Source organism: Fusarium vanettenii (genome assembly GCF_000151355.1).
Source record: "Fusarium vanettenii 77-13-4 chromosome 3 genomic scaffold NECHAsca_2_chr3_3_0, whole genome shotgun sequence".
NCBI classification, from domain to species: Eukaryota; Fungi; Ascomycota; class Sordariomycetes; order Hypocreales; family Nectriaceae; genus Fusarium; species Fusarium vanettenii.
The window spans coordinates 742,718-767,535 of NW_003315880.1; the positions used below are offsets into that span (position 1 = coordinate 742,718).

At 50.8% G+C, this 24,818-nt stretch overlaps 8 protein-coding genes across 8 annotated transcripts; 3 read left to right on the forward strand and 5 right to left on the reverse strand.

Moving 5' to 3' along the window:
• Positions 1 to 3,013: 3,013 nt before the first annotated feature.
• NECHADRAFT_77544 (uncharacterized protein) lies at positions 3,014 to 3,700 on the forward strand (the record flags this gene model as incomplete). The annotated part of the gene is made up of 2 exons (XM_003052455.1): positions 3,014 to 3,162; positions 3,262 to 3,700. The coding sequence occupies 2 exons, from the start codon at positions 3,014 to 3,016 to the stop codon at positions 3,698 to 3,700; spliced, it is 588 nt and encodes a 195-aa protein (XP_003052501.1).
• A 559-nt stretch (positions 3,701 to 4,259) lies between these two features.
• NECHADRAFT_77545 (uncharacterized protein) lies at positions 4,260 to 6,135 on the forward strand (the record flags this gene model as incomplete). Its single annotated transcript, XM_003052456.1, has 3 exons — positions 4,260 to 4,270; positions 4,591 to 4,998; positions 5,061 to 6,135. The coding sequence occupies 3 exons, from the start codon at positions 4,260 to 4,262 to the stop codon at positions 6,133 to 6,135; spliced, it is 1,494 nt and encodes a 497-aa protein (XP_003052502.1).
• Positions 6,136 to 6,333: 198 nt separating this feature from the next.
• NECHADRAFT_91709 (uncharacterized protein) lies at positions 6,334 to 7,536 on the reverse strand (the record flags this gene model as incomplete). The annotated part of the gene is made up of 2 exons (XM_003052936.1): positions 6,334 to 7,155; positions 7,210 to 7,536. The coding sequence occupies 2 exons, from the start codon at positions 7,534 to 7,536 to the stop codon at positions 6,334 to 6,336; spliced, it is 1,149 nt and encodes a 382-aa protein (XP_003052982.1).
• Positions 7,537 to 8,931: 1,395 nt separating this feature from the next.
• NECHADRAFT_103675 (uncharacterized protein) lies at positions 8,932 to 10,179 on the reverse strand. The gene is made up of 2 exons (XM_003052937.1): positions 9,915 to 10,179; positions 8,932 to 9,852 (listed from the first exon to the last, which is right to left on the reverse strand). Exons 1-2 carry the CDS (start codon positions 9,995 to 9,997, stop codon positions 9,096 to 9,098), a joined length of 840 nt encoding a protein of 279 aa, XP_003052983.1. The 5' UTR covers positions 9,998 to 10,179; the 3' UTR covers positions 8,932 to 9,095.
• Positions 10,180 to 13,983: 3,804 nt separating this feature from the next.
• NECHADRAFT_36579 (uncharacterized protein) lies at positions 13,984 to 15,126 on the forward strand (the record flags this gene model as incomplete). Its single annotated transcript, XM_003052457.1, has 1 exon — positions 13,984 to 15,126. One exon carries the CDS (start codon positions 13,984 to 13,986, stop codon positions 15,124 to 15,126), a length of 1,143 nt encoding a protein of 380 aa, XP_003052503.1.
• A 491-nt stretch (positions 15,127 to 15,617) lies between these two features.
• On the reverse strand, positions 15,618 to 17,687 carry NECHADRAFT_77549 (uncharacterized protein; the record flags this gene model as incomplete). Its single annotated transcript, XM_003052938.1, has 3 exons — positions 15,618 to 16,461; positions 16,508 to 16,945; positions 16,993 to 17,687. The coding sequence occupies 3 exons, from the start codon at positions 17,685 to 17,687 to the stop codon at positions 15,618 to 15,620; spliced, it is 1,977 nt and encodes a 658-aa protein (XP_003052984.1).
• Positions 17,688 to 18,343: 656 nt separating this feature from the next.
• On the reverse strand, positions 18,344 to 19,048 carry NECHADRAFT_77550 (uncharacterized protein; the record flags this gene model as incomplete). The annotated part of the gene is made up of 1 exon (XM_003052939.1): positions 18,344 to 19,048. The coding sequence occupies one exon, from the start codon at positions 19,046 to 19,048 to the stop codon at positions 18,344 to 18,346; it is 705 nt and encodes a 234-aa protein (XP_003052985.1).
• Positions 19,049 to 19,511: 463 nt separating this feature from the next.
• On the reverse strand, positions 19,512 to 24,359 carry NECHADRAFT_36435 (uncharacterized protein; the record flags this gene model as incomplete). Its single annotated transcript, XM_003052940.1, has 1 exon — positions 19,512 to 24,359. One exon carries the CDS (start codon positions 24,357 to 24,359, stop codon positions 19,512 to 19,514), a length of 4,848 nt encoding a protein of 1,615 aa, XP_003052986.1.
• Between the last annotated feature and the right edge of the window lie 459 nt (positions 24,360 to 24,818).

The window sequence follows — 24,818 nt, forward strand, 5'->3', positions numbered from 1 at the left end:
CCACTTGATGTTGATGGCGGGATTCATCAGGTTGACGATGGCTTCGCTGCTCATGTGACGGCTCCCTAGGAGCAGAAATGACTCTGTCCAGGCATTGATATATAGGAAGTCGATGATATGGCCACATAGTAAGGAGCTATATGTGCTTCTTCGGCAAAAGATTGTCCTCGCTGTTGGTCACAGGAACGTCATCAGCTCTCAGTGAACGCGCGAGTGAGACGCAATCAGCCCAGATGACGAAATCAGGCTTGGTAAACCGACTGTACAAGGCCAACCATAAGCCGGGGGTATGACGGATGAAAGTCAAGGGTGAGCATAGCTGCGAACGACAATGCTCGCTGAGAGGACTCTTGTCAATAGCTAGCATCTCTAAATCCGCTCGTAGCGGGATCCGCATATGTTTTCGTTATATATCGCCTGTGAGCTGAGAGCGTAGCTACTCTAGGTCTGACTCCGCGGCTAGGAGAGTTGGGACGGCAGTGTGCTCATGGCATTCGTCCTCAGGTAGATCTCATGGGGGACTTCATCGTCGGAGTCGACATCTTGTGTCGCCTCGGCGAGAAGTTATCTCGAGATTCGGCGCAGGAAGCTCTGGGAGTTTGGTCTCATCATAGTTGATATCACTGTATCGCGGATGATCGGAAAGGAACCCACTGTGATGAGAAGGGAGGGTATATATAAGTGGCGGCAGAAGATTTGTGGATGTACTATAGCTTATTGAGATAGCAAAAGGAAGTGAAACCTGTTTTCTCTGGGAGGCTGTACGCTCGTAATCTAAATGTATCGTTCCTCCATTGCGCGAATGCGGGTTGATGAAAGAAGTATGGCGCGGAAGTGTAGGAGATCGGTTCTTCGTTGGTGTGATCATGCGTTCACTTCGATCGCCATGTCGGATCCAAAAGCTTCGTGCGTGTCTGGACCTCTGAACTTCTCGGCTTTCTGCGCCGGCGAACGATTGAATCGTTGATAGGAGTTTTGTGAATAGCTGGCATTATTGCGTACGACCCCGGCGGGATCTTCTCAGGATTTGCAATATTGCTTGTGAGATGGGGCCGTAGTTTCTTCGTCTGACTCCTTTGGAACCATAATGTGCCCATAGTCATTATCATCAGGTAGATCCCTGCGTGAATTTCGTCCTTTTATCGACCTCTTACGTCGCCCCGACGAGAAGCTGGTTGATGTTGCCTTCCCGACTAGAGCAAACTGCGAGAGCCAGGTCTTATGGTCGTGGATGTCACAATACTCAGAAAAATCGAGAAATGTCCAAGGCGACGAGAAGAATATATATAAAGATGTTCTTCAAGAGGGGGAATAGTTTCGTAGGTCCACTGTTGCTCATTGCGATAACAAAAGGAAGAGACGCCCACTTAGTCCCTGTACAGTGATCCCAGAGGTTGTTGGTCTGAGAAGTCCACCGGTTTACACGCTGGGGTTGAAGCAGCGTATAATGCCCTGGATATGTCTGCCATCCCCTGAAAACGCCGCGCCTGATCAGCCCAGACGTCTGACTCCTTCTTATCGCGTATATATAGCTTTGAACGGCCGAGGAGACATTTGCTTTGAGTCCCTTGTTATTGAATTAAAAAGAGATCAGAAAATTTACATCGGGAATCTGAAGAGCAACACGGTTTGGTGGCTCATAATCATCTTGATGCTGTATCTGTCGTTTCGTCGGCTCAGTGTTGGCTGGTATCGCTTGCATGCAGGCTCGCTACTTTTGTTGAAGCAAAACCTCAGAGTTGGAAGCCATCTTCACTTCAAGAACAATGGCTGGCCTAGCGGGAAGGCGCTGCTGCTTTCCGCAAGGCATTATACAACCCAGGGCGAATGCATCGTAGCCCAGAGGAGCAACGAGAACCCATGTGCCGAACGACGGCCTAGCCTGGCTCAGTACGCCAGGTTACAGGCCACGGGATGTGGACTGGGTATCCAAGATTTGTTCTTAGGCAAGGAACTTGAGGTAGGTGATATATAAGAGTCGAGGGCATCTTGACTTGAGCAAGAGCTGGTAAGTGTAAAGCGTTTTGTTCATGAGCATTCCCTCAAAGGCCACCAGTGAGCGATAACTGGAAACCTTGTGCAAGGCCTCCCTGGCCACTTCTTGGAATGTCTGTGTCTTGATGTTGGCCTCCTATACAGACTTCGTCATGTACGTGATAGGGAGATCTTGCTCCTGAGTATCTACTTCGACCATCCCCTTCCCCCACTGGAAGAAGTCGGAACCGATCGTCTCGGATCAAAACATCGCTCGTGTTTTGAGGAAGAGCCTGGTCTGTCGGACAACTCGTTGCTGTCGGTGAAGTATGCGCGCTTTGGCTGTTTTCGAACATGACGCTGTTGGTGTATTTCTCCCAACCTGCCTTGCCTCGTGAGAGAATGTGAGATGGTTGTATCATCAACGATAAGTTCCTGGACACCTCCAAGATGAAGAGATGATTGCGAGGGGCACAAAGCATTGTCAAGGGGTGAGGGGTATCTATATAAGAGAAAGGACTATGGCATATATAAGAAATTAGATATTCTGCAGAGGCGACGAATCATTTAAGCCGGGTCTATTGCTTCTCTTTATACCTGGGCAAGAATGGGAGTTTGTGGCTCATTGCATTTGCTAGGCGTTGATTGCCATGGCTCACCTTAAGAGCATCCATATCGATAACAACAGAGAAGACCAAATAAATCCATGAAATCCACTGTGATTTTATCAATCAAAGGCCGACCGCGCCGGGTCTACTCGGCCTCGCCAATGATTCACAGTTGCCAGTGAAGTGGCACTTGGCCTGGCACTGCCTGCCAGCTGCACTTACCCCTTCAACACAACAGAGATGGCCCTCAAAACACAAACCTTTGTTAATTACTCTTCTCGAAATCGCATCCTGTCGCGTCAAACACGTCGGTGCCGTCCCTATCCAAATATCCTTTCACTTCAAGTGGCTGACTTCACCAGGGCACCCGCGCTATCCTTCATTACCTTTCCTACGTTACCTCACGATCTTTGGACACAGAAAACACAAACATGACGCGAAAGATTACCCTCGATGTTTTGTCAGCAGGTGTTACCGATGCTCTCGCCGAGACGGCAACTTTGAGAGAGCAGTGTAAGAGTCAGCAGCAAGAGATTGAGGGCCTAAACGACTACAAGCTGGAGTCCGAGATCGAGATCAAGTATCTAAAAGAATTACGAGAAATCTTTGAGGCGAAGCTCACAGAAAAGGACGACGAAATTCAGCAGCTCCATGAATGCCTTTAGGAATGGAAGGAGAGCTGTCGCATCTCTGACGAGAGCCTCATCGCGGCCAAGCAAGACATGGAGATCTTGGAGGCGAAACAAGAGTCCTTTCAACAACGGATCAAGAACCTCGAAGAAGAAGTTTTGAGCTACCGAAAGCAGATCGAGAAGCTGGTCGTAGTCCTCCGCAACAAGACGCGCAAGGCTCTTGTTGCCAGCATCGCCATCAAAGCAGCCTACAAGATCGTCCCGTCCCTCAAGGATCAAGCCACGATTCAACGTCTACAGTCCCTGTCAGAGAAAGCAACATCACCCCGATGGGTCGAGAAGGACGTTGATTCGATGCTGAAGGAAGCCGGTGTCGTTGTGGCCAACGAAACGAACAACTCGCTGCGGACACCCGCGTTGACGCCCAGCCGCGAGACGACCGATGACGGAGAGAGACGACGCCTTAAGAGAAAGAGACACGAATGAATCTTGTACGACTGTGACATTGATACGGGGATATGAGTACCATGCAGGAGTTTTTGGGCAATCTGGATAGTTTGGGGACATGCTATCCTTTGTTGTCTGCACGAGCAACCAATGTTTATTGCTGGGAGCTATAGGAATTCACTTGTACTATCTCTTTCTGGGTCATTTTTCTTTGTTTGTCAGGGTTGGCATCGGTCAGCAATCATGTATACGGTCATGACAAATGTCTTTGAGCTGGAACAAAAGCCTGCTGGGGATAACTAGAGTATCCTTGTATGTTGATCACAAATTAATGTCTATTTTCATCCATGTTCCGTCTCTTGAATGTTTTGTTCTGGTGCTGACATTGGACAAATCCAGTCAAAGACATGCTCTCCTTGCACAAACACTAACAAACGCAGAGCACTCAGGCTGGCAAACGGACAGCTAGGTGCAACTACGAGCTGCCTATGGAGCAAGGAACCTTGCAGGATAACGACGTTGAGACTTGACGTAAAGAGCTAGAAGGTGATCAAGTAGCAAGCGTATCACAGGGCAGTATTGTGAGGTTGAGGAACAAATGTCGCTTCAGTGAGAGCGAAACAGCGGACCTATCATTCCATTTCCTCGTCCTATTTCCCACAATCAACATGATACATTTTAAACCATGCCTCTAGCAGCTTGCCAATGGCAATGCGCAGTTAGTCAAGCGGGCCATCTTATTACATGCAGCTTCCCGACGCCATCTAAGACGGAAACATACCTCACCCGCTCCCACATAAACAAACAAAAGAATTTACAACCATTCGTTTTATATCTGAACATGACCTGTAATCTCTTTGCCATGTTGTTACCCGACGGAAACCTCTTTGTCGTATCTCTGCTGTGAGTGTTGCCCCTTTGTTCAAAAGCTCAACTGCTTCTGCTCCCTATCTTCTACTTCTTTCCCTAAGTCATTCAACTATAGACGCAGAAACAACCAAGTCTGTCAAGAAGAAAACTCGCCGCCTCTCAAAGATGAAAAAGCTTCCTCCTGAGATCATCTGCCAAATCCTCAACGACCTCACCCCCTCGTCACTCAAAGCCATCCGCATATGCTGGCGTTTCCTCGAACCCTTCATCCTCCCTCGCCTCTTTCACACTATTAAGATCAACTTTGCTGAAAAGCAAATCAAGAGACTTCAAGGCATAGCCCTATCACCAAACCTCGCCCCTCTCGTCCAACAACTGATTTGGACAACTTCTGGCACACGCGATACACATGATGACCCCCACGGACATGTAAACACCTGGGCCGGCCATGAAGACTACATCAAGGAGTTCCGTCACCACTTCTTCTTGAGCATCGATGCTATGCCTAACCTACACACCTTTGCCTCAGAACTTGGCCCCAAGATCTTGACCCAGAGAGAGACGAGATAGACGGACTCGTGTACGCCTTGTGGCCCGCCATGTGCCGGTCTCAGTCGAGAATCACTTCATTTAGGTGTCAAGATCCCTTGAACTACATGAGATGGCTTAATTACGAGTGTCTACAAGCCATGGGAGGTCTACACACTGAGCTACCTGCCTCGTTCCCTGCCAGTCCTCTCCGAGCAACGGTCGGCCTATTGTTCAGAAAAGAGCTGAGCCTTTCCAATCCAATTCCTCGTAGGGACTTTGTCATACGCCTAATCATGGCTCAACTTCCCATGATTGGCCCGCATCCCGCCTCTACCGTGGCTTGGAAACGACCATTGAGGAGTCTCGGCGGGTTGGATCTTCGGATTGATTCGGCGGGAGGCCACTGGAGGGGGCCTCCCAGCTCAGAGGGAATGCTGAAGTACTTTCTAACGGAAGCTAGCAACATTCGCGAGTTGTCGTTGCGATTCAGACCAACCGGAACCTATCCCAGGCCAACCAGCCATTCAAAGTGGGTGTTGCAGGCGGTGCTATGTTGTGGATGGGAGTTTTTACAAACCATCAAGATCAGTTTTGCCATGTTGCCGACCTCCCAGCCCTTGTTCAAATTCATGGAAGGCCATGCAAAGACTCTGAAGCATATTCTGCTACACCAATGTTCCGCCAATGAGGACATTATCGAGATCATCAGGGGTGCGGCAAAGGTGAAGGATATCAAGCTGCACCGTTTCCTCGTTTTCCCCTCTTGTGAAGGGCGCCTCGAGGTAGATGAGCCCCGAATCATACCTGAGCGGCTCGTCCTCGACTTTATCAACAACAAGGATCCGTCTCTGGATCCCTTTGACGAATGGATGCCCGGCAAAAGTTGTAACTGGGGGACAATAGCCCAGAAGGCAGCCTCCGTATCCGAAGAATGGCCAAAGGACGACGGGATGCATTTCACTTGCAGACAATGTACAGACCAAGTTCAAGAGGCTGCGTCTAAACAGAGATTCGTGGATGGAGAGTGCTATGATGGAGAAAGCGGCGTATACCGCTCTCTGAACAAAAGTTGAATCAAAGCAATAGTTGAAATACCAAAAATCTAAGCACTTGCTTTGTGAAAGAAAAATATCTACAGAGCTCTTCCTGTGATTCCAAAGCTCCTCCAACGCCAATACCAGCATACCCAGTCGTGATTTCATGTCCATTCCAAGCCTATCACCAGAAGCAGAGGTCTACGAGCCTTGCCTAACGGCACTTAAAACCCCCAATCATTGCGCACTTGGGGCAACTCCAGCACTGGCTGCGCTCTCGCCAACCTTGAGCTCCTCCTCTGGAACGCCGACACCGACGCTGGCCACGCTGAGCACGCTCTGCGTCGTCATTCCTCGCTCGCGCTCACCCCCCGGTCGGACGAGGCCTCCGTCTCGGGGTCCTGCGATGCTGACTCCTCCGGCTGGGGTGACGTTGAAGCTGGCAGTGGTGCTGACACTCTCGCTCCTCGGTCGGCTGGCATCGCTCGTCCTCCTCTGACGAACTTGCCTCTCCAGCTCTCTGATTCGATGCTTCAGGGCATCATTCTCCTTCTTGGCCGTTTCGAGCTCGTTTCTATAAAACGCTGTCTCTTCGTATCGCATCGTGGCTGGCATCATGCCAGGGCTCAGTTGCTCGCTGACACTTCCTGGTGTTGCACCGACTGAACTCGGGGGAATCGACGTGGGCGCAGGGATCCTCTGATGTTGGAAGTAGTTCGAAGGATCGAGGCTGTTTTGCGGTCCGGGCGAGTTTGTCTGGCTCCTACGAGAGGCGGAACTGTTCTGCCGTGAGAGAGGGGTAGCATGCGAGGAGGGGCGAGGGGCATGAATCCGCGCCTCGTAAGACGACGACAGCTGCTGATTGCCGTAGCTCTGGGATGCGGTGGATGATGTTCGCTGATGACGAGCGGTGGGGATGGAGAAGCCTGATCCGGAGAGAAGAGATTGCTCGGCGACATCATGGGACGAGTTTGCGGCCGAGGTGGACGATGTGTTTGAAACGACCGAGGCGTTCTGGGCAGCTCGAAGAAGGGAGAGCTCTCGAGTCAGACGGTTGACCTATGATGAATATTAGATGCTGGAGGTTTAGCTTGCGTATTGTTCTCTACTTACCACAGCCTCCTGTTCCTTTTCAAGCTGGAGATGGAGCTCCGCGGCGGTCAAGGGTCGAGGATGTCTCAACGGCCCAGGGCCAGGTCCAACGCCATGCTCGCCAGCTGATCCTGGAATGATAGAAGCATGAGAAGGCGGTTGCGAAGCGGTGAGAACCGGCGATGGGAGAGATGGAGATTGGGACTGGTTGACAGCACTCTGGTTCGAAGGGAGGATATTGAGGGACGGCGAGGGGGGAACAGGCGGAGCAGCCATCTGGTTCGTAGACTGGCGGCGAGATACCGCAAGAGAATGAGGCGAAGGAGGAACCGAGTTGAGATCCGGCATGCCGGTGATGAAGCTGAAGCTACAGCTGCTTCTCGATGCTGTAAAGTGGAGGTATCGCTTGGAGTCGAGTCGAAAAGATGCTCAAGGGAGGATAACGACGGTTTATCATGAAAGAAAGGAAAGCCGAAGCCCCGACGCGTGTGGGAACGGGACTCGACCGCCCTGAACCCGAGCCTTACGGGCGCGCGTTCCCACCGTGGGTGCGGGGTTTAGCGGGCCGCTGACACCACTGGAACGGATGAGGCGGGCGCTAAAACAGCGGAGGCTCTCCCCTAAACCGTCTCAAGAGTTCCGACTGGTCTGCCAGAGCCCCTGAAACTCGGTGACAGTTGTTGCTTGGGCCGTGATGTGAGCTTGGTTGCCTTGTCACTGCCGTGATGAAGAGGTGAGATTTCTGTTGAGTTAATCAGGGCGTTGTAAGGCCTTGAGATACGTGGAGAGCTTTGTATGCGTCATTGTTCCACGACGAGGCTTCTAAGTCAGTACTTGTGCAGCATTAACTAAAGGCATGAATCATTAATTCGCCCGGGTATCATGCATAGAGTATTAAGGACTGCTTTCCATCGTTTTATTTCAATTGCCGGCATATACTGTGCTGCATTGTATGACCAGGGAAATTACCCGGTCATATGCCAACCTTACCACCAAAGCCCAAACTCGATATCAGTGATGCAGCATCTTGAGGGCTTCACACCAATCAAACAACCCCAAAAGCTTTAAAATGCTGACACTAGACCGTCAAGAGCCTAAAATTCCTATCCCGGATGAACGCAATCTTATCGTCGCTTCAGCCATTGATTGATCCCTAGAGACCATCTCGATCTGGCGTCATGATGTAATTCTCCCTATGACGGCATACACTCGCGCCTCGACGTCAATGTTCAATCATGCCTTCCGTAGTCAGCACAAGCTCCATCCCTTGCTCCTGTATTTAAGAGGCGCCGTTTCGATACCGTTGCAACTTCTTCAACCTTTATCAACCGTCTTTACTCAACCACCTACATTTACTGCCAAACTTTCAACTCTACACCAAGAACAACAGTCAACATGCCCGAGGGTCGTGAGTCTCCTTCTCCTGAGAGCCAGAGCGGCCGCCAGCTACAGGATCCTACTGGATCTGGAAAGGGCGGCCTCGAAAAGACAGAGGTTAAGGACCCCAAGAGTCAGCTTGATGTGAGTCCCTCTAAGCTACGGCACCCCAGTTTACAATGCTGATCCAGAGGTAGAATCTCGTATCGAACCCCAAGCCCATTACCGAGGACATCCTAAAAGAAAAGTTTGCCAAGGGCTCCAAGAAAGAGTGATTTTTATGTTGCAAAACTTAGGAGGTGGGATTGTTAATGTTGGTTGGTGGAAGGATCATTCACAACGGGATGCATCGATGAATCACATTATGAAGTTCAATAAATCATGATTGAGGAATCAATTTGAAATCATGTTGCACGTGCGCCATGCTTGAAGGTGATAACTCGTTACAAAGCAACAAAGAACTATCCTGTCAAACCCAGCAAACCTCATTCCCATCAACTGTTTTCATGGCCATCATCATTTCATGATCTTTAGTGCTTCTCACCACCCTCAGGGGCGCTGACGCTGGGAATATTCTCCGTAGGAGCAGGCTGGGTGGAAGTGCCGGTAGAGTCACCAGGACCCGACTCGGGGGCAGTAGTACCAGAAGTCTTCTCCTTGCCAAACACCTTCTCGAGTCCTGCGGCCTTGTAGGCGCTACCACCAGCCTCCTCCGTCTTCAGGTCAGCCAGACGTCGAGCCTCGGCGTGGACCTCCTGAACTTGTCGGCTGCCATCCGTGTAGAACTGGGCAATCTTCTTGCCGGTGGGGGTGTGGGAGGCCTTCTCAAAGTACGAGCTGAGGCCGAGCCATAGGCTGTTGGCGCGCTGGGTGATGCCGTAGCTCTGGTCGGTGGCCTTGGCCCGGTCGGTGGCGTGGTACTTTGTGTCGAGGTTCTGGAGGGTGGTGAGGAAGCGGTTCGAGACGTTGTGCTTGCTGTCCAGCTCGATTCCGCGCTGGATGGCGGCGTCACCGATCACGTAGCCGTGGGCGAGGTACTCGGCCAGGATACGGGCGCGGGGCTTCTCCTCCTGGGTAATCTCGTCGGAGTCGCGGTCGGCGTTCTTGGTGGGGTGAGCGGCATCATCGTCGACATCCTCGCCGGCGCTGGTAACCTCGAGGTGGTTAGGGCCGAGCTGGGTGTTGTGGAGGAGAAGAGCAGTCTTCTTGGCCGTCTCCTTCTCAAAAGTGACGTCGGCCGACTTGGTCTCGCCCTCGGTGGTGACCTTGAGATCAGCGATCTTGCCGCTAGTGGCCGAGGTTAGTGGAGGTCCGTGATGCCATGTGGCTAGTGGGCATGGTGAACTTACCAGAAGCTGAAAAAGTCCTTGATCTCGCTGTCGCTGGTCGCGACAGCAATGTTCTTGACGTGAACGGTAGCGTTGGAAGCCATGGTGAATGTCTGTTAGGGAAGTGGATGATATAGGTGATGTTGTTGAATGGATGTTGTGAGGAGGGGTAATGGAGGGGTATCTAAGCTGGCTTGAAGGGCTCGAGTTTTGCGACGCGGCAAAGGGTTTTTATAATAACACGCGGAAACTTGTAGGAATGACGACACCACAACCTGGATCGTGACGACGGGAGGCAAGGCGTGTTTGGTCAAGTTGGTGGGGAGCTTGTTTGGGCGCTTGAAGAGGGACTCAGTTGAGAGGGAGGGAGCTGTTGATGGATGATGCGGGGGAGGGCGACGTCATCGACACGTTGGTCGCATGATGGGCGGTGCAGGCGTGGCTGTGCAGCGGTGGGCGTTAGGCAGATACGTGGCTGTCCCACTATGGGATGTGTATCTACAAGTATCCTCTTATGTCTTTCCAAAAATGTTGGGATCAACTGCTTGTTGGAGAAGTAGCTGTCACTGATGATTGCTCGCTCAGGAACGCATCCCTTACGTTGCGTGGCAAAGGCAATGAGACAATCTCAACCAAACATGGACGCATGAGCATGTCTGGCCCTGACATGTGAAAGACCCTTTTCTGCGCATCAGACCCCCTCTACGATGATGGTTTATCTGCAACATGCACCCATTCCGAGGCTCTTTATCATACAGCCTCTCTTGATGCCCACCCGACGGCGTCTACATGGCACACTCACCACACGCGGATGAGACACGCGATGTGTCGGTTGCGCGTCTTGACACGCGTAACTTGTGATGCTTCGAGGCAAAGCATTTCAGTTTCGTTTCGGTCTCTGAACTTAGTTCTTTGACATGATGATGTTCCTCTATTGCGAAAGAATGATGACGGTCTCTTGGTTGGAGTGACTGATACTGCATCTCATCACCGCCTTTATCCAGCCACCCACCGCCTTCGAGGTAACGACTCCATCCTAACCCATGAACCCCTGTTCATCAAATGCAAGAGCCACAAGCGGGAATTTCATTGATGACATTCCCCCTTCTACTCTATCTGACCATGTCTGAACCCTCGCTTATCATCTCTGCAGCATAGATTCGATCATTTCAGGGGAAATTTCATGCCTACCCATCATGTCACGGTGGCCAGAAACTCTCCCATGATGCCACAGGATACAACACTGTCACGCGACGGAGAGCCCGCTTGAGACCCGCCAGCCTTGTTCTTGTCGGTTCCTCATCTGGCCAAGTTTAGAGCAAGCCCACTGTGGTTTACGAGCGTTGGGGGTGGACAAGCAAGTTGGTCACAGGGCGAAAAAAGGTTGGCGATCGCCTCGCCCGAGACCAGGATCAGGCAATCCCTGCACCAGCAAGACTCTCTCTCTCTTCTGTCTGCAAGAGGATCAAACGAAGAGGTGACAATGAGGCCACAATCTGTCTTCGTTTCACCGGTAATTGCGCATCTCGCTGCATTGATCAAAGGCTTATTGCCCATCTGCCTCACATTTAAACGGCCATCCAACACCAACACGGGCATCCAGGCGGTCAAAGCGGTCGTTCCCCTCCCCGGACGGCACTGCATTTTTGCAACCCTAGCATTAAAATAGGCCTTCCTCTTCCTTGCAAAAGGAGCACACCATCCATGGGGGCGACTCCATTCGTTTCGGCGCCAAGGAAACAAACTAAAAGGAACTGGAACCCTTTCCCTCCTCCCCGACTCTGTTGCTGATGATATACTATTCCACACCGCCACCCAAGAGTTTTTTTCTTCTTTAACACAACCACACATTCTCTTTTGCGAGCGCGAATATTTCATTTTCAGTCTTGCGAGGCGCTTGGAGTTTGATTGTTGATCGAGGGTAAAAGGTGAGAGTGGCGAGCCCCCCCGTTGCCCATCGAGACACGCGACTGACGATAAATCCCAACAAAATAGAAGGAAATGCAACAAATCTAGACTTTCACTTCCCATCCATGCCTCTCGTACCAAGTTCAGCGCCGCTGCCCGGCAGCATGTCAACCTTTGCCTATCTGCGCGAGCAAAAGATTCTCAACATCGTTTACATCGCCCTCCTCAGCATCGAAGCCCTTATGGTCGTTGGAGTCTGCATCATGGCTCTTGTCAAGCGAGTCAAGCTACACCGTCGGCTCAAAGCGAGAGCATCCCCATACCTTCCAGTCGACGACCTATCCTCTCTCGACATTAAGAGATCAGTATTATGACGACCGAAACTCGAAAATACCGGGCATAGCCCACTCACCACACGACGACACGACAACATGTTCCTTTGTTCAACCTCATAAACCGAAATTGGGAGCGAGCGAGAAGCGCTTGTATATGGAATTTACAGCAGATATGCCCGGGAAAGGGGCATTTCATCTGAGTAGGATATCATTGGAGCAACGTTGGACATGTTCACTTGATGCTGAACTTTATGAGTAACGACTTTATATACCCCAGTCTTATAGCTAATTCCACATATTTCTTGTCTTTATCTTGATCGCTCAACAATTCTTGTTACTTGATAGCTCTGCCGGGTAGGATTACACTGACTCACCAGCGCGAAGGAATGTCAACAAGGATCGCAGCTCTAAGTAAGATCACCAACATACAAACCCAACCGAGATTCACTGTGCGCATTATGCATAGTTTTCGACAGACCATTTCGATGAACCGAGTATCAGTGCTGGACCCTTTGCGCAAGGATAGCTCCGCCAAGGCTTGTTGATACAACACTCGAAACGGCGTCGAATGATATACTGTTTGAAGTTCTTTGGAGCATGAATACATTGACAAAGAACCTGGTTGGTGCGAAGCTTTTAGGGCGCACCGTCTTGCTGAATACGGTTGGGCATGTAGCCCTTGGCTTGATCTCAAAGGAAGTCAAAGGATTCACTCAGAGGGTCATCTTTCGCATGAGGACGGCGGCTGGATCAGCGACTAGGCTTGATCGTGCCCACGCTGCAGGTGCTCACACATCTTGCCTTCTCGGAGAGGGTCTCATGGCTTGAGAAGGGGTTTGAGGGAAGCGTGACAGGTCAAACTCGGGATCCATGAGGATGGCACTTTATGCGACCAAGTTCCTAGAATACCTAGGCTGCTGTAGTGAGCATAGACAAGAGCTTGGGAATGCTCTACCATCATCCGCGAGGATTCACCACCCAACTGAGTCACCTGAAAGACCGAGGATCGGAGAAGCATATTGGTCTTACCACCAGATGCAGGTACAATGATCAATGTGGTGTGAGACTGCATTCTGATGTGCGTATGGTGTATGAGGGGGATCCAAGCTGATGACTTCTTTGTTTGCTGCTTGCACTGGCAAATAGGTAACAAATTGATAGCTCTCATATCTACTTTTTCTTACTATGTGATAGGCACGCATATCACAAATCGCAATATCTTGTAACTAGGCATCTTGGTTGATTGTTTCTGCCCTCTATCTCGGGTGCTGTCGTGATCCAGACTCACTCCCATGCCAAGGGTCTTTAGCATCGTCTGCCTATATCCCGGCCCACCCCAGCCACCCTGAGTAAGACGACAACATAGTGCCCGTGAATGACTCGAAACGTGATTGGCACTTGAGTAGAGAAATAGTATCATCTCTAGGCTGCAGTGCCTATTTTCCTAGGCTTGAGCCAAACTTTGCATGGTCGTTGTACACATGTGCCGTGTGAGTCAGGCGGCAATGGGGGCCGACCTCAGCATCGTAACTCATTATAAAAGAAGGATGGAAAACGGGAGTGTGAGTATCTCAAGATGTGACGCATTCACTTTTTCAAGATCTGTATACACAATCTTTTCTACTTTTGTTTCGACTCATGCCCTGATTTGTACTGGCGACACATGGGTTACACCAACAAAGCCATGATACGTAACCTCCTTGTTCAGCATTGGAAACATACACAAGATACAACAACTGAGCGACCGAATCACACACGTCAACCTTGAGCGACTATATCAAGATCCAACGATATCAACTATAAGTTCACTTGGACTTGAACCGCCATATCTGGCAACCCAAGCCAAGATGGACCCCAACAACCCCCTCAGGTTCCAAAACCTGCCCTTTGACATTCACTTTGAAGTAGCAAAGCAACTCGACTACCCAGGAATCGTCAATCTTGCTTCTACAAACCGCTTCTTTCACCAGATTCTCGACCCCATCGCCATCCTCTCTAGGTCTGAAGTCGCCGACTTTTGCGAGAACCAGGATCGTCACTTTCGAGAGATTGGAAAGGAACTATTCGCTTGCTACAAATGCTTTCGCTTCCTTCCGAAGAAAAAGTTTGGACGGCCTGCTTCGTTTGGTCGGGATGCGTGGCAGAATCGCTTTTGTCTTGACTGTTCTGGCAAGTTGAAGCGATATAAGCACGGCAAGGGTGTATGGAACGGGACGAAAGATGTCAAGTACTACTTTTGTCACAACTGCTGTCGATATCAGACAAAGTCTACGAAATGCCAAGGCAATCTTCTCGATGAGAGTTCTACCGACGACGAGGTTGCTGAGGCCTTGGCCCTCTGCACCAAGTCTCCTCGACGAGAATGCCAAGGCCTGGAAAAACTCCCAACACACATCATGTTCAACATTGCTTCTTTCCTGGACTTTCAAGATGTTCTCCGTCTTGCCCAAGCTAGTTGCAACCTAAACGACATTGTCAAGCCAAACACCTGGGTCTCTCTACCTACCCGCTACCGCTTCGTCCGGGACAAGTGGGAAAAGGAAGTGGAAGACATGGATTTCGCCAAAATGGTGGATTTTCCCTGCTACATGTGCTTCCGCATCCGCCCCAAGGAAAAGTTCCCCTGGAAGCAGCTTGAGATGGCCGAGAAGGAACCAGACACGGCGTGGAAGATGCGTTGCCAGCGGTGTGTAGCCCTAATGGGTTGCAGCAACAAGAGTCTGACGCGTATTGAGCACCGACGACGAGAAATGTGCCAAGTTTGCTATTGCATCAAGCATACGAGGCAACCGTGTGGCGGGTGCATGGAACTCTACGTCCAGGGAGACCTCGATCGTGAGGCTGTGAATCCAGAGGAGGAAGACATTCTCGATGGACTTGAAATGGTATTCGACGAAGATAGATTCGCTAGGGAGGCGAGGGAAGCGAAGGCGTTTAGGGAGACGTGTTTTGTCTGGGAGGAGTACGGCGCTTGGGGCGATATGTGTTGAGTTTGCTGCGACGGTTGTTTTCCTAGCATGTTGCACTTTCGTGTTGAAGCTTTTCCGTTGAGTCTCTTTTCTAGGAATCTTCCTTTCTTTCATTGATCTTCCTGCTGTTCTGCCCTCTTTTTCACGGCCGGCATCATATCATATAGTCAATTCAACCAGTTTCAGAGTCGCGGCTATCGTTGTGGAGAGACCATCTACTAATTCATGGATAAGGGACTGTGAGCGCTATTAAACCCCCATTTCTTGGCCAGGATGGATGGTTCCTCGTTCTTCAGTCTCTAAGGCGACTGGCCGAGAGCACTTCCTAGGGAGGTCGTAAGGACGACTGTTCGGGCTCCAATTAGGCCAGTGGATTGACTGGTGAAGCAAAGCATTCGGGAGCATGCATGGTTCTTGGTCTTCATATGACAAAGGAAGCATTGTGAGCGAATAGATCTTGACTCTTTGTATTACGCAAAACACATTGTCAACTTTCCCGCGGGAAATCAAGCCTACCACGCATTCTGCAGAGGATCCCATAGGCTCGGGAGGAATTGATCGATAAAAGAAGGATCAAGCATAGCGAATTCCGAGAAATCTGAAGCCCCGTCTGGCCCAGGGTCTTCAGGTACCATGGCCAGAAGCTTGTCCACAACCTCGGTATGCTGCGCGAGGCAGATATCTCCAAGATCCCATGCGTGCTTCTCCTTGTGAGATCGAAGAGCGGTGAGAAGATCAGATGCAATTTTTAACGAGTTGCTCTGTGAAAGGCCAGAAGGGGAATTCTCCGTCTCCAGAGCGCACCTTAGGAGGAAGCTCACGGCGGCCGGGAATGAAAAGGCACTGCTGGGTAGCCAGAAATCAGCAAGATGCTCAGGTTGCAACTCTTGAGTCAAGATGAGCATCTCTTCTGACGTTCTTCGAGCTTCCATGTAGCAGTTCAGTAAACGACCATCTCCAGCGTTGGAGATGCGTTTCTCGGCCTCGAGCTCAATCCGTTGGAGCAGAAGCCGGACAGTGAGGTAAGCCAAACGCAGATTCGGTGCCCCTGGAATGTCGAGGTTCGTTCCTCGGATAATCACTCGGCGAACTCTGTCGTTTAAAGAGTCGATCCAGTTGTTGAGAGCGAGCTCCAGATGAGTGACATCTCCGAGATCATCCGGCTTCCTCAGCTGGTAGATGTGCTTCAAGTGCAGATCCAAGACGTCGGTCAACCCAACAAGAGCCAAATAGATGGAAGCTTTTAATACTTTCTCTGCCGAAGAACCCTTTTCACAGATGTTCTCTATTGTAGGTGAAGGCACGTCGTATTGCGTCTTTGAGATGTGTGGGGGTGTCCCATGAGAGAGACTTGTCCTGCGCCCTTATTAGAGTAGTCGCTACACCGGTGATGACATCTTACCATTTATCATGGACTAGTAGAGCCCACCAAATTCTCATCCGCAGATTCTTCTCAGACTGTGGTATCTCCCAAGGAATCGGATTGTGATTCAATCCGAGCGAGTGAACCATGGCTACAGCAGACCCAAGCAGCACACCATTGCCAATGAGGGACGTAGTTGGTCGACCGCCCACATTCAATAGTATTGCTTCGATTATTGACATTCCTGGAGATCGATACAGCTGCGAGTAAGTAGCTTCTGTAGCAAGGTTCCAGATGAAGCGCCCATCAGGGCGCCTTTGGCGAGAGAGACTGGGAGAGCTACCCCAGAATGTCATTGAGTGCGCGTATAAACTCGCCAGAAGTGCAGGAGATATCCCATCTTTGTTTGTACTGTACTGCCTTCGAAATGACGTCTCATCTAGAAGAGGAAAGGATGAATTGACCTTCTCAAAGTAGCTGCAGCATGTCAGTTGAAGCCCGCGGGTACTTGTCGCAATTCTTACACGTCTAATAAATCCGCCATGAAAGGCTCCAGAACCTTCTCAACCACCTGGAGCTTTTCTGCGGGAAGGCTGCGATTCGAGTCGAGCCCCAGCGGCTGCTTCTGCACCATGGTGAACAAGACGGGCCGGGATCTATTACCCGGCACCGGAATGACCATCCTGGAGCCTCGTGTTGCACTGGGCATTGCGGATAGGTAGTCGGACAAGACTTGATTGTCCGACGTGACTGCCGGTCCGACAATGTGGAGGTTGTGTTGCTGCTCATCGTTCGATCCTAGTGCCAGGGGGGACTCGTCTTGTTGAATGTCTTGATGCGGTGGCCACTCTCGATTTCTTGAAGAACCCTGGGCAGCACCAACAGGGGTGTTGGATATCGGAACAGAAGCTTGATTAAGAAGTGAGTTCGCTTCCGTGTTAGAGTCTGGATGCTCAAGAATTGAGGCGTCTGTAGTGGACTGGGGTACCGTACTACGCCGAGCAGAAGCCCCGAATGACCGGGTCTGCCGCCGACGCCGGGCACCCGGGGTCCCACTCGGCCCAGAGGGAAACACGCAGTCGGTGCGGTGCGCCCGGCACATGAGACATGTCTCGGAGGAGGCCTCAGACTGACACCGCGATTTACGCTTCCTGCACGGGAGACAGGCCGGCCGGAGGTGGGACCGATATGGCCGGTCATTTGGAGTTTGCTGTTCCATATTGTCTCTTGGCGCCTCGAGAGCCTTTCATTACTCGAAAAGACGCCCGCGGCATAAAAAGAAAAGGAGAATGAGAAGCATTTTGGAAGCTATAGAGTGTGACGTTTTCCGCGGGGAACCAAGGACAGTATTTGACAGTGTCCGGGAAACTGTGGCCCAGGCGGGCATAGTGCGGAAATGTTCATAGTTCATCACAAATGTGATGAACAAGAGATCAAATATTGGCAGGCATATGAGTAGCGAAGAGGTGCCTCCCTATCATAGTCAATTTCTGTGGAGTGGATAAGAGCAAGAACTGTTATAGACGTAATGGATTGTACTGATTGAGAACCGCGTTGATACCGGGAAATCTACATGTCCAGTTGTCTATTGTGTCACGTTCTATGTTCGAAGAACAATGAGAGAAGCATATATACATGTCCAGGAACAGAAGAACATTCCCCCATTGACAGCTTGAATTTTTCTCAAGTTCACCCAGCGTATCAGCAACCGGAACATGTGTCCATAGCAAAGAAGAAACACTTCTATACAGCCACTTACACCTATAGGTATCCGAACAAGAAATCTACCCCAGACTCTCAACGTCATAACATCATTTCTAGAACCAGAATCATAAACAGAGGGAACAGCGTGTATCTTTACCATTGCATTCATGCTCATGTTACTCCTCTCAGCCTTAAAATCTCATTAACCTGCTCCATGACCATATACCTCACCACCCTATTATTCACATCAGCCCACAACCTCTTAAACTCTACCGACAGCGTCAGACCCTCGGACCTCAAGTTCGCCGCCGTCTGTTCGGCCGCCTTGAGCTTTTGTTTAAGCGGGCAGATCACGCCTGTGCCTTTGCACAAGATACTGTGCTGCGCTGCGTGTAGCTTCCGTTCGCTGTCGATTTCGGCGTGTATCTGGGTGAGCTCCGCATGCTTCTTGTTGATCTCACGGCCCTTTAGGACGAGATTGGTGAATTCGTCCTTGAATTCGTCTGCCCAGTCAATATATTGGGGTGGCAAGTCTCTCGAGAAGATGGCTACATCCACATATTGTATGGGCTCCCAGTCATCGCCGGGCTGTGTGTAAAAGATGGGATTGATCATCCAGACTTTTTGCTGCTGTGGTAGGTGTTTGTAGCGATGAATGTCGTAGGTCTGTGTACAATTTTTATGAGAGCACGCCTCTATATACTCCGTCAGAAAGCAGCAGCCGTGGTCCTGGCATTGGACGCGTGCCTGGTGCTTGGCAGCGCATTTGCATGGTGTGGGCGTCTGGAATGAGTCGATGTATTTGCCATACATGCCATCGTAGATGAGCGGCCGCACGTCGCATCTAAGATTATGGATGATAACTTTCCAGCACATTCTTAGCTGTTCTTAGATATCTCAAATCGTGTAAACTCGAAACTGGTTTCTTTTAGCGGACTCGGAATTCCAAATTCAACGTCAGTTGTTCATCAAGTTGACTTCTCGCTCTTCACAGGACTCGACATGCAGGTAATTATATATATCTACGTATACAAGTGCCTATGCGAGTTCTGTTCTGGTGTTCGACCCTTTTCTCTTCACACAACCGTCCCGTGTCTGAACAACTACCGTGGTCTACATTGTCCACATGACCACGGTCATGACAACAAAGGCAGTCCATGTGTACTCCAGCAATAACACTTGCGCAAAGCATCAAACCGTTTCAACATAACAATACTTATTAAAATTAGGTACTTTGGCCTTCGATTCTTCTCCACGCTCGGCGTTGGGCCCCCTTCCCAACCCTTGGAAGAGAGGATAACAATACACCTCCCAGAAGGAGGACAACAATCGGCCAAAACTAAGACCGACCAAACCTCCAAACCTTTCTCCAGAAGCTCTCTGGCTTCTCCTCTGAATTCTCTTCTTTAACGTTGTGCCTCCCTACAATCGTAAGGAACACTTGGTCTAGTGTTGTCGGGCTGACACTGTAATGGCCCACGCCCAGCTGTTCCTTGTTCTCCTCCAAAAGGACAACCAGATGTCCGATTGCGCTCTGGCTGAGATCCTCGCCACTCTTCTCCATCTCTTGAGCGTCACGGTCCGAGGTCGCTGCAATGACCTGGCTTGCGCGAACAGAGAAACGAATCTGCCCGTGATACGTCTTCTCTTCGAGCTCTGCTGACGGTAGTGTCTGTCGGATCCAGTTGATGATGCGAGCCATCTCATCTTGACTTGTACGCGGTGCGCTAGTAGAAACAAGATGGATATGAAGAGCATCTCCAAAACGATGTCGGAGCCCATCTGGTGTTCCCACAGCCAACATTCGCCGAGCAAGAATGCCAACGCGCCCAGCCAACGCATCAGCCTCCTCCATGCTGTGAGTCGTGAGAAGAATCGACCGTCCAGGGACAGTCGACTCCAAGGTCTTCCACATGACACGCTTCGAGGCCGCGTCAAGTCCAGATGAAGGCTCATCCAATAACACAACAGTAGGATTCCCCATCAATGCAATTCCAAGACTCAGCTTTCGCTTGTTTCCTCCAGACAATGCGTTCGCCATGCGGTTCGCAAATGACTCCAGTCCAACAGCCTGCATGACAGCCCTCACGTTATGTTCCACATCTTGAATGCCCCGAATCTTGGCGTAGAATTCGAGATGCTCACGTACTGTCATCTGATCCATGGCGTCGAATTGGGGGCACACTCCAAGATTCTTCCGTGCCACAGCAAGATTCTTGGTGACAGAGACATTTTCCACGAAAACATCGCCACCATTGTGGTCAGGCCTGATATCGCCTCGTACGAGTGAGATTGTGGTGGACTTGCCAGCGCCGTTGGGACCAAGGAGTGCAAACACCTCACCCCGCTTAATGCCAAAAGAAACGTTGTCGACAGCAGTATTCCTGCGAAAGCTCTTTGTGACATGCATCACTCGAAGGCCATTGTCGTCTGCGTTGTCCGTAACTCGGCTGAGCTCATCCACGACATCCTCGTCTGGGGTTTCCTCCTCAGTCTCGACCTTCTTCCTTCGACCTTCAAAGAGGCCTCTGAGTGAGGCACCGGCCGACCCAGTGTCGAACCAAATGATTAAACCAAACAAAATGAAAGACTGTAGAATGAGGTATAGAATAGGACCGCCGTAGTAGAGAATGCCGCTCGGGTTTGTCGTGACCATGTTCTCATCACAAGCTGTAGAAAACAGATTTGTAGTGACAAAGAGAGTTCTTGCCATGGACCCAATCGGCGCGAAGATGGAAGTAACAAAGTGAACGATGCGTAGGTTGCTATCAACTCTTGTGACGGGGGTGTAGGTGAGCACTGACATGTAGGCAATAACGTACACGACAAAGACAAACATCTGCGTGGCTGCTGCCCATGCGTATGTCCCCAGCTGGGTCTTGGTGAAGAGGGATATCAGGTAGGCGAAGAGTGTAGAAGCTATGCCGTAGAGGAATAGAACCAGGAAGACATAGCCAAGGTTGAACCAGATGTTGGAAACGGCAGCCCAAATCGCTGTGATGAGGGCAGAGCTGACCAGAACAATGACGAGGTCAAAAAGCAGATAGGCAATCCAAAGGGGGAACGGTCGCACACCATTCGAATATTGCAGGCCACGGACAAACCTGCGGCGCTCGTTGCTGGGGTAGAGGGAGAAGAAGGCAGGATACGCTGACAGAGCGATACACATGTACACAACAAGCTGCAAGGCATCGCCCGCCGTCGCACTAATAGGGCGTTCAAAGGCAGCCCACGTCGTCCCGATGGGTACCGATGTCAAGAGAGTGTTGAGGTACCCCTGAGCGAGAAGGGGGCTTGTGATGAAAAGATTCGCAACCCAGGCAAAGGTCGGGGGTTGGTTGTCATCCCCCAGCCAGAAACCCGTGGTGATGTTTTTCGGGTGATCCTTGATAAAGGTTTCAAACTCGCTAAAGGTATCGACGATCTTCAATTTCGACACAGCGGATGAGGCCGCTCGGCCACTGCGCAAACCAGCCATGAGAGGCTCGATAACTCGTGCGAAAGCATCCGTGCTAATCTTTGACGAAGGCCCAGCCATGAATGTTATGACTGTGTCTTTATCGGCCTGGCTGAAGGCGTCCTCGGTCGCTGCGTTCCGGGTTGACTGATCTGCTGGGTTGCAGGTGGGCGGGTTCTCTCCTTGGACAAAAAGCGAGGTCATCCCAGCGGCGAAGATGGGGAGGAGAAAGGCGAAAAGGTAAAGAAGCCGGTTCCGCTTGATAATAGTCAAGCGCTTGCGGAAGAGAATGACGGCCTGCTCCACGTATCCAACCCTTCGTCCGTCCATGAGTTTCAGTCCTCGGTTGCTGCTGTCTTCCCCATCTGACGACGCTTTCTCGTTCGCGGCAGCGCTGGCATTGCGGAAAGCTTCTTCGTCCTTGATCTCCTCGGCAACCTGAAGGAAAACGTCCTCAATGGTGGGTCCGGAAAATCGATATTCGTCGATGCCAGTAGCTTCGAGTTGCTTGATGGTGGTGGCTGCGAGCTGTGACGTAGGTGCAACATAAGTGACAAGATCAAAGGCATCCTTCTTCTCAACACCCTCAATATCAGGCAGGGTTCCGGTGGCCGTATCCTTGGGAACATGAACCTTGTATCCTCCACCCGAACTATCCTTCAATGCCACAGACGAGCCCTCGGCGCGTAGAGTTCCTTTGGACAAGATGGCGATGTGGTCAGCCAAGAGATCAGCCTCGTCCAAGAAATGAGTGGTCAAAATCATTGTTCGGCGGCCGCGTTCAGCCAAAATGATATCCCAGAGTTTGCGCCTCGAAAGAGGGTCAATGCCGCTGCTGACCTCGTCGACGCAGCAGACACCACTCCCACCCGTCAGCATCATTCCCAGTTGGAGCTTGCGCTTTTGACCGCCTGAAAGAGTCTTGGCAAAAGCCTTTCGCTTCTTCCAGAGATCGACAGATTTGATGAGCTCATTGGTAGCGTCAGTAGTGGCCCGGGCATTCGGGGCTTTGAGGTGGTTGAAGATCCGAATGTGCTCCTCTACTGTCAGGTCGTCCCACAGTACGTTCTTTTGAGGAGCAATGCCTAGGCCAGCTCTCCCATCAATGTGTATGGATCCGCTCGTCAACTTGCTCATTCCTGCGATGGCATCGAGTGTTGTACTTTTCCCGCTCCCGTTCGCGCCAAGAAGAGCAACGATTTGCCCTTGGCCGACCTCCAGGTTCAGTCCATTGACGGCGACGACGGGTTGCTTCCTCTTGGAGCCTCGATTGAAAATCCGTGAGATAATACTAGGGTTGTATATCTTGGTAAACTCTTGCAGCCGTACAGCAATCCCCCCGAGAGCATCCACCTTGTCCTGCTTCAGCAGCACCTTGCGGCCTGGTGTATCATTGCTGTAGAGGGTATGTTCGATGAGCGCCCCTATCAGCGGATAGGCGAAGATTTGTATGATCAGGAAGACCCAGAGAACAATACCAGAGATGTTCCAGGGGCTTTTCGGAGCGACCGCGAGGAGGTTGGTAGGCTTGTCCTCTTCCTCAAAACGCGCCATGAATGTAAGGAAGTAGACAAAGGTGCAGGGCGTGAAAAAGAACGATAGAACAGCAACCACGGCGGTTTTGGGGGAAGTAAGAGACTGGGCTAGGATTCCAAGTAGAGCAATTGAAAGAATAGCAGTGATGCCGCTGAGCTGAGCTTTCTTGAAAAAAGAAGCAAACAGCAATGCCATGGAGGAGAATGCAAGACCGCCGAGGATGTGGAATATGAGAACAATTCCAACATTGGTATTGGCAAAAACGCCACTACGCACAATCAGAGATCCAATAACCCAAGCTGGAAGGTAGACAAGAGAGAAGGAAAAATGATGAGCGAGGATTCGAGCCGTCATGGCAAGCCAGGGCTTCCGTACTGGCATCATGGAGTCGATCAGCGTCGACATGCCGCTTTCGCGCTCAGTAGCAACGAATCCTGTAAGGTGGTACGATACCCAAACAACAGTTCCCAGAAAAGCAACGCCCATCCATCCCTTGATGGTTTTTTGGAACATCTGCCGAATCTTGTCGTCACGTTCGTCCTGGCTCAGGCTGGTGAAAGGGTACTGCTGAGTATTGGCCAACTTGCCACTGTTGGAGCTCGAGTTGAGCTGGGCAATGACCTGGTCAACGGTGCGCTGTATGGGTGCCATGTAGACTTGCTGATCATTGTCCTTGTCAATGTTGAACTTGGCAATGGCTTGTTCGAGAGCGCCGTCGGAGCGAAGAGTATAATTCCAGACAGCCCCCAGACCTTGATCGGGGGAAGAGATCATGACTACTGCGCCGAAACACCTAGATACACCCCTAAGGTTGGTACGGCACGCAGATGTAAGCCCGTCTTGGTCGTTGAGCCGAACAACCTCGATGTAGTCGGCAGCTTTGTTGATCTCATTCTCCACACCGCGAAGGACTCGGTCGATATCTCCGCTTGAAAAGCCGTTGTCGACAAGAGCAAGTTTTAGGCGGCCGTTACTGCGGGCACTCTCAAATGCTTGGGTGAGGTTCAAAACTGGGCCTGGGTGGCCGATACCGAATTTCGCTGGAGGGACGAGAAGGTTCTTTGTAAAGGTGAAGAGAGAGGCGAGGAAGATGGGTAGGATAAAGGCCATCCAGACGCAGAGAGCCAGGTGCCGTAGTAAAAGTATTCGCAAGTTCTTTCCCATCAGGGTAACAACTTGCTTGACAAAGGCCATGGCGGCGGTTTGAAGGCGACGAGCGCCAAAGGATTATCAAATGAAGCACTTGGCCAAGCGTTGAAATGTCCAAGACAGGCCCGAGAGGGGAAAGGAGGAGTATGTAAGAGAGTATTTATGCCACGTAATAGAGTACTGGCGATATGTATGTGTGTGGGTGGCTTAAGATATAATGAAAGAATAAAGAACCGAAACCGTTGCCGAAAAGAAAGCCTAGAATGAAGGAGAATATATCGTCGAAAGCCCCTTGAGGTCTCAAAAGGCAAGGAAGGACCAAGTTCTTGACTGAATTCGAGCTGGTCGTGGCCTCGACGTTGAAAAAGATAGGCGACTTCTATGAATCGATGATGATGTCGTTTTTGAACCGAGGGGACGTGGAGATGTTTAAGTTTCAGAGGACAATGGGGGTTGACTCTTGAGTCGGAGGGGGGCTTGCTTGGCGCCGGGAAGGTGGTGCTG

Coding starts and splice junctions, on each gene's coding strand:
- NECHADRAFT_103675 (XM_003052937.1), bottom strand. CDS start 9,997: ATGGCTTCCAACGCTACCGTTCACGTCAAGAACATTGCTGTCGCGACC. Junction 9,853..9,914: donor AAGGACTTTTTCAGCTTCTG/GTAAGTTCACCA, acceptor CTCGGCCACTAG/CGGCAAGATCGCTGATCTCA.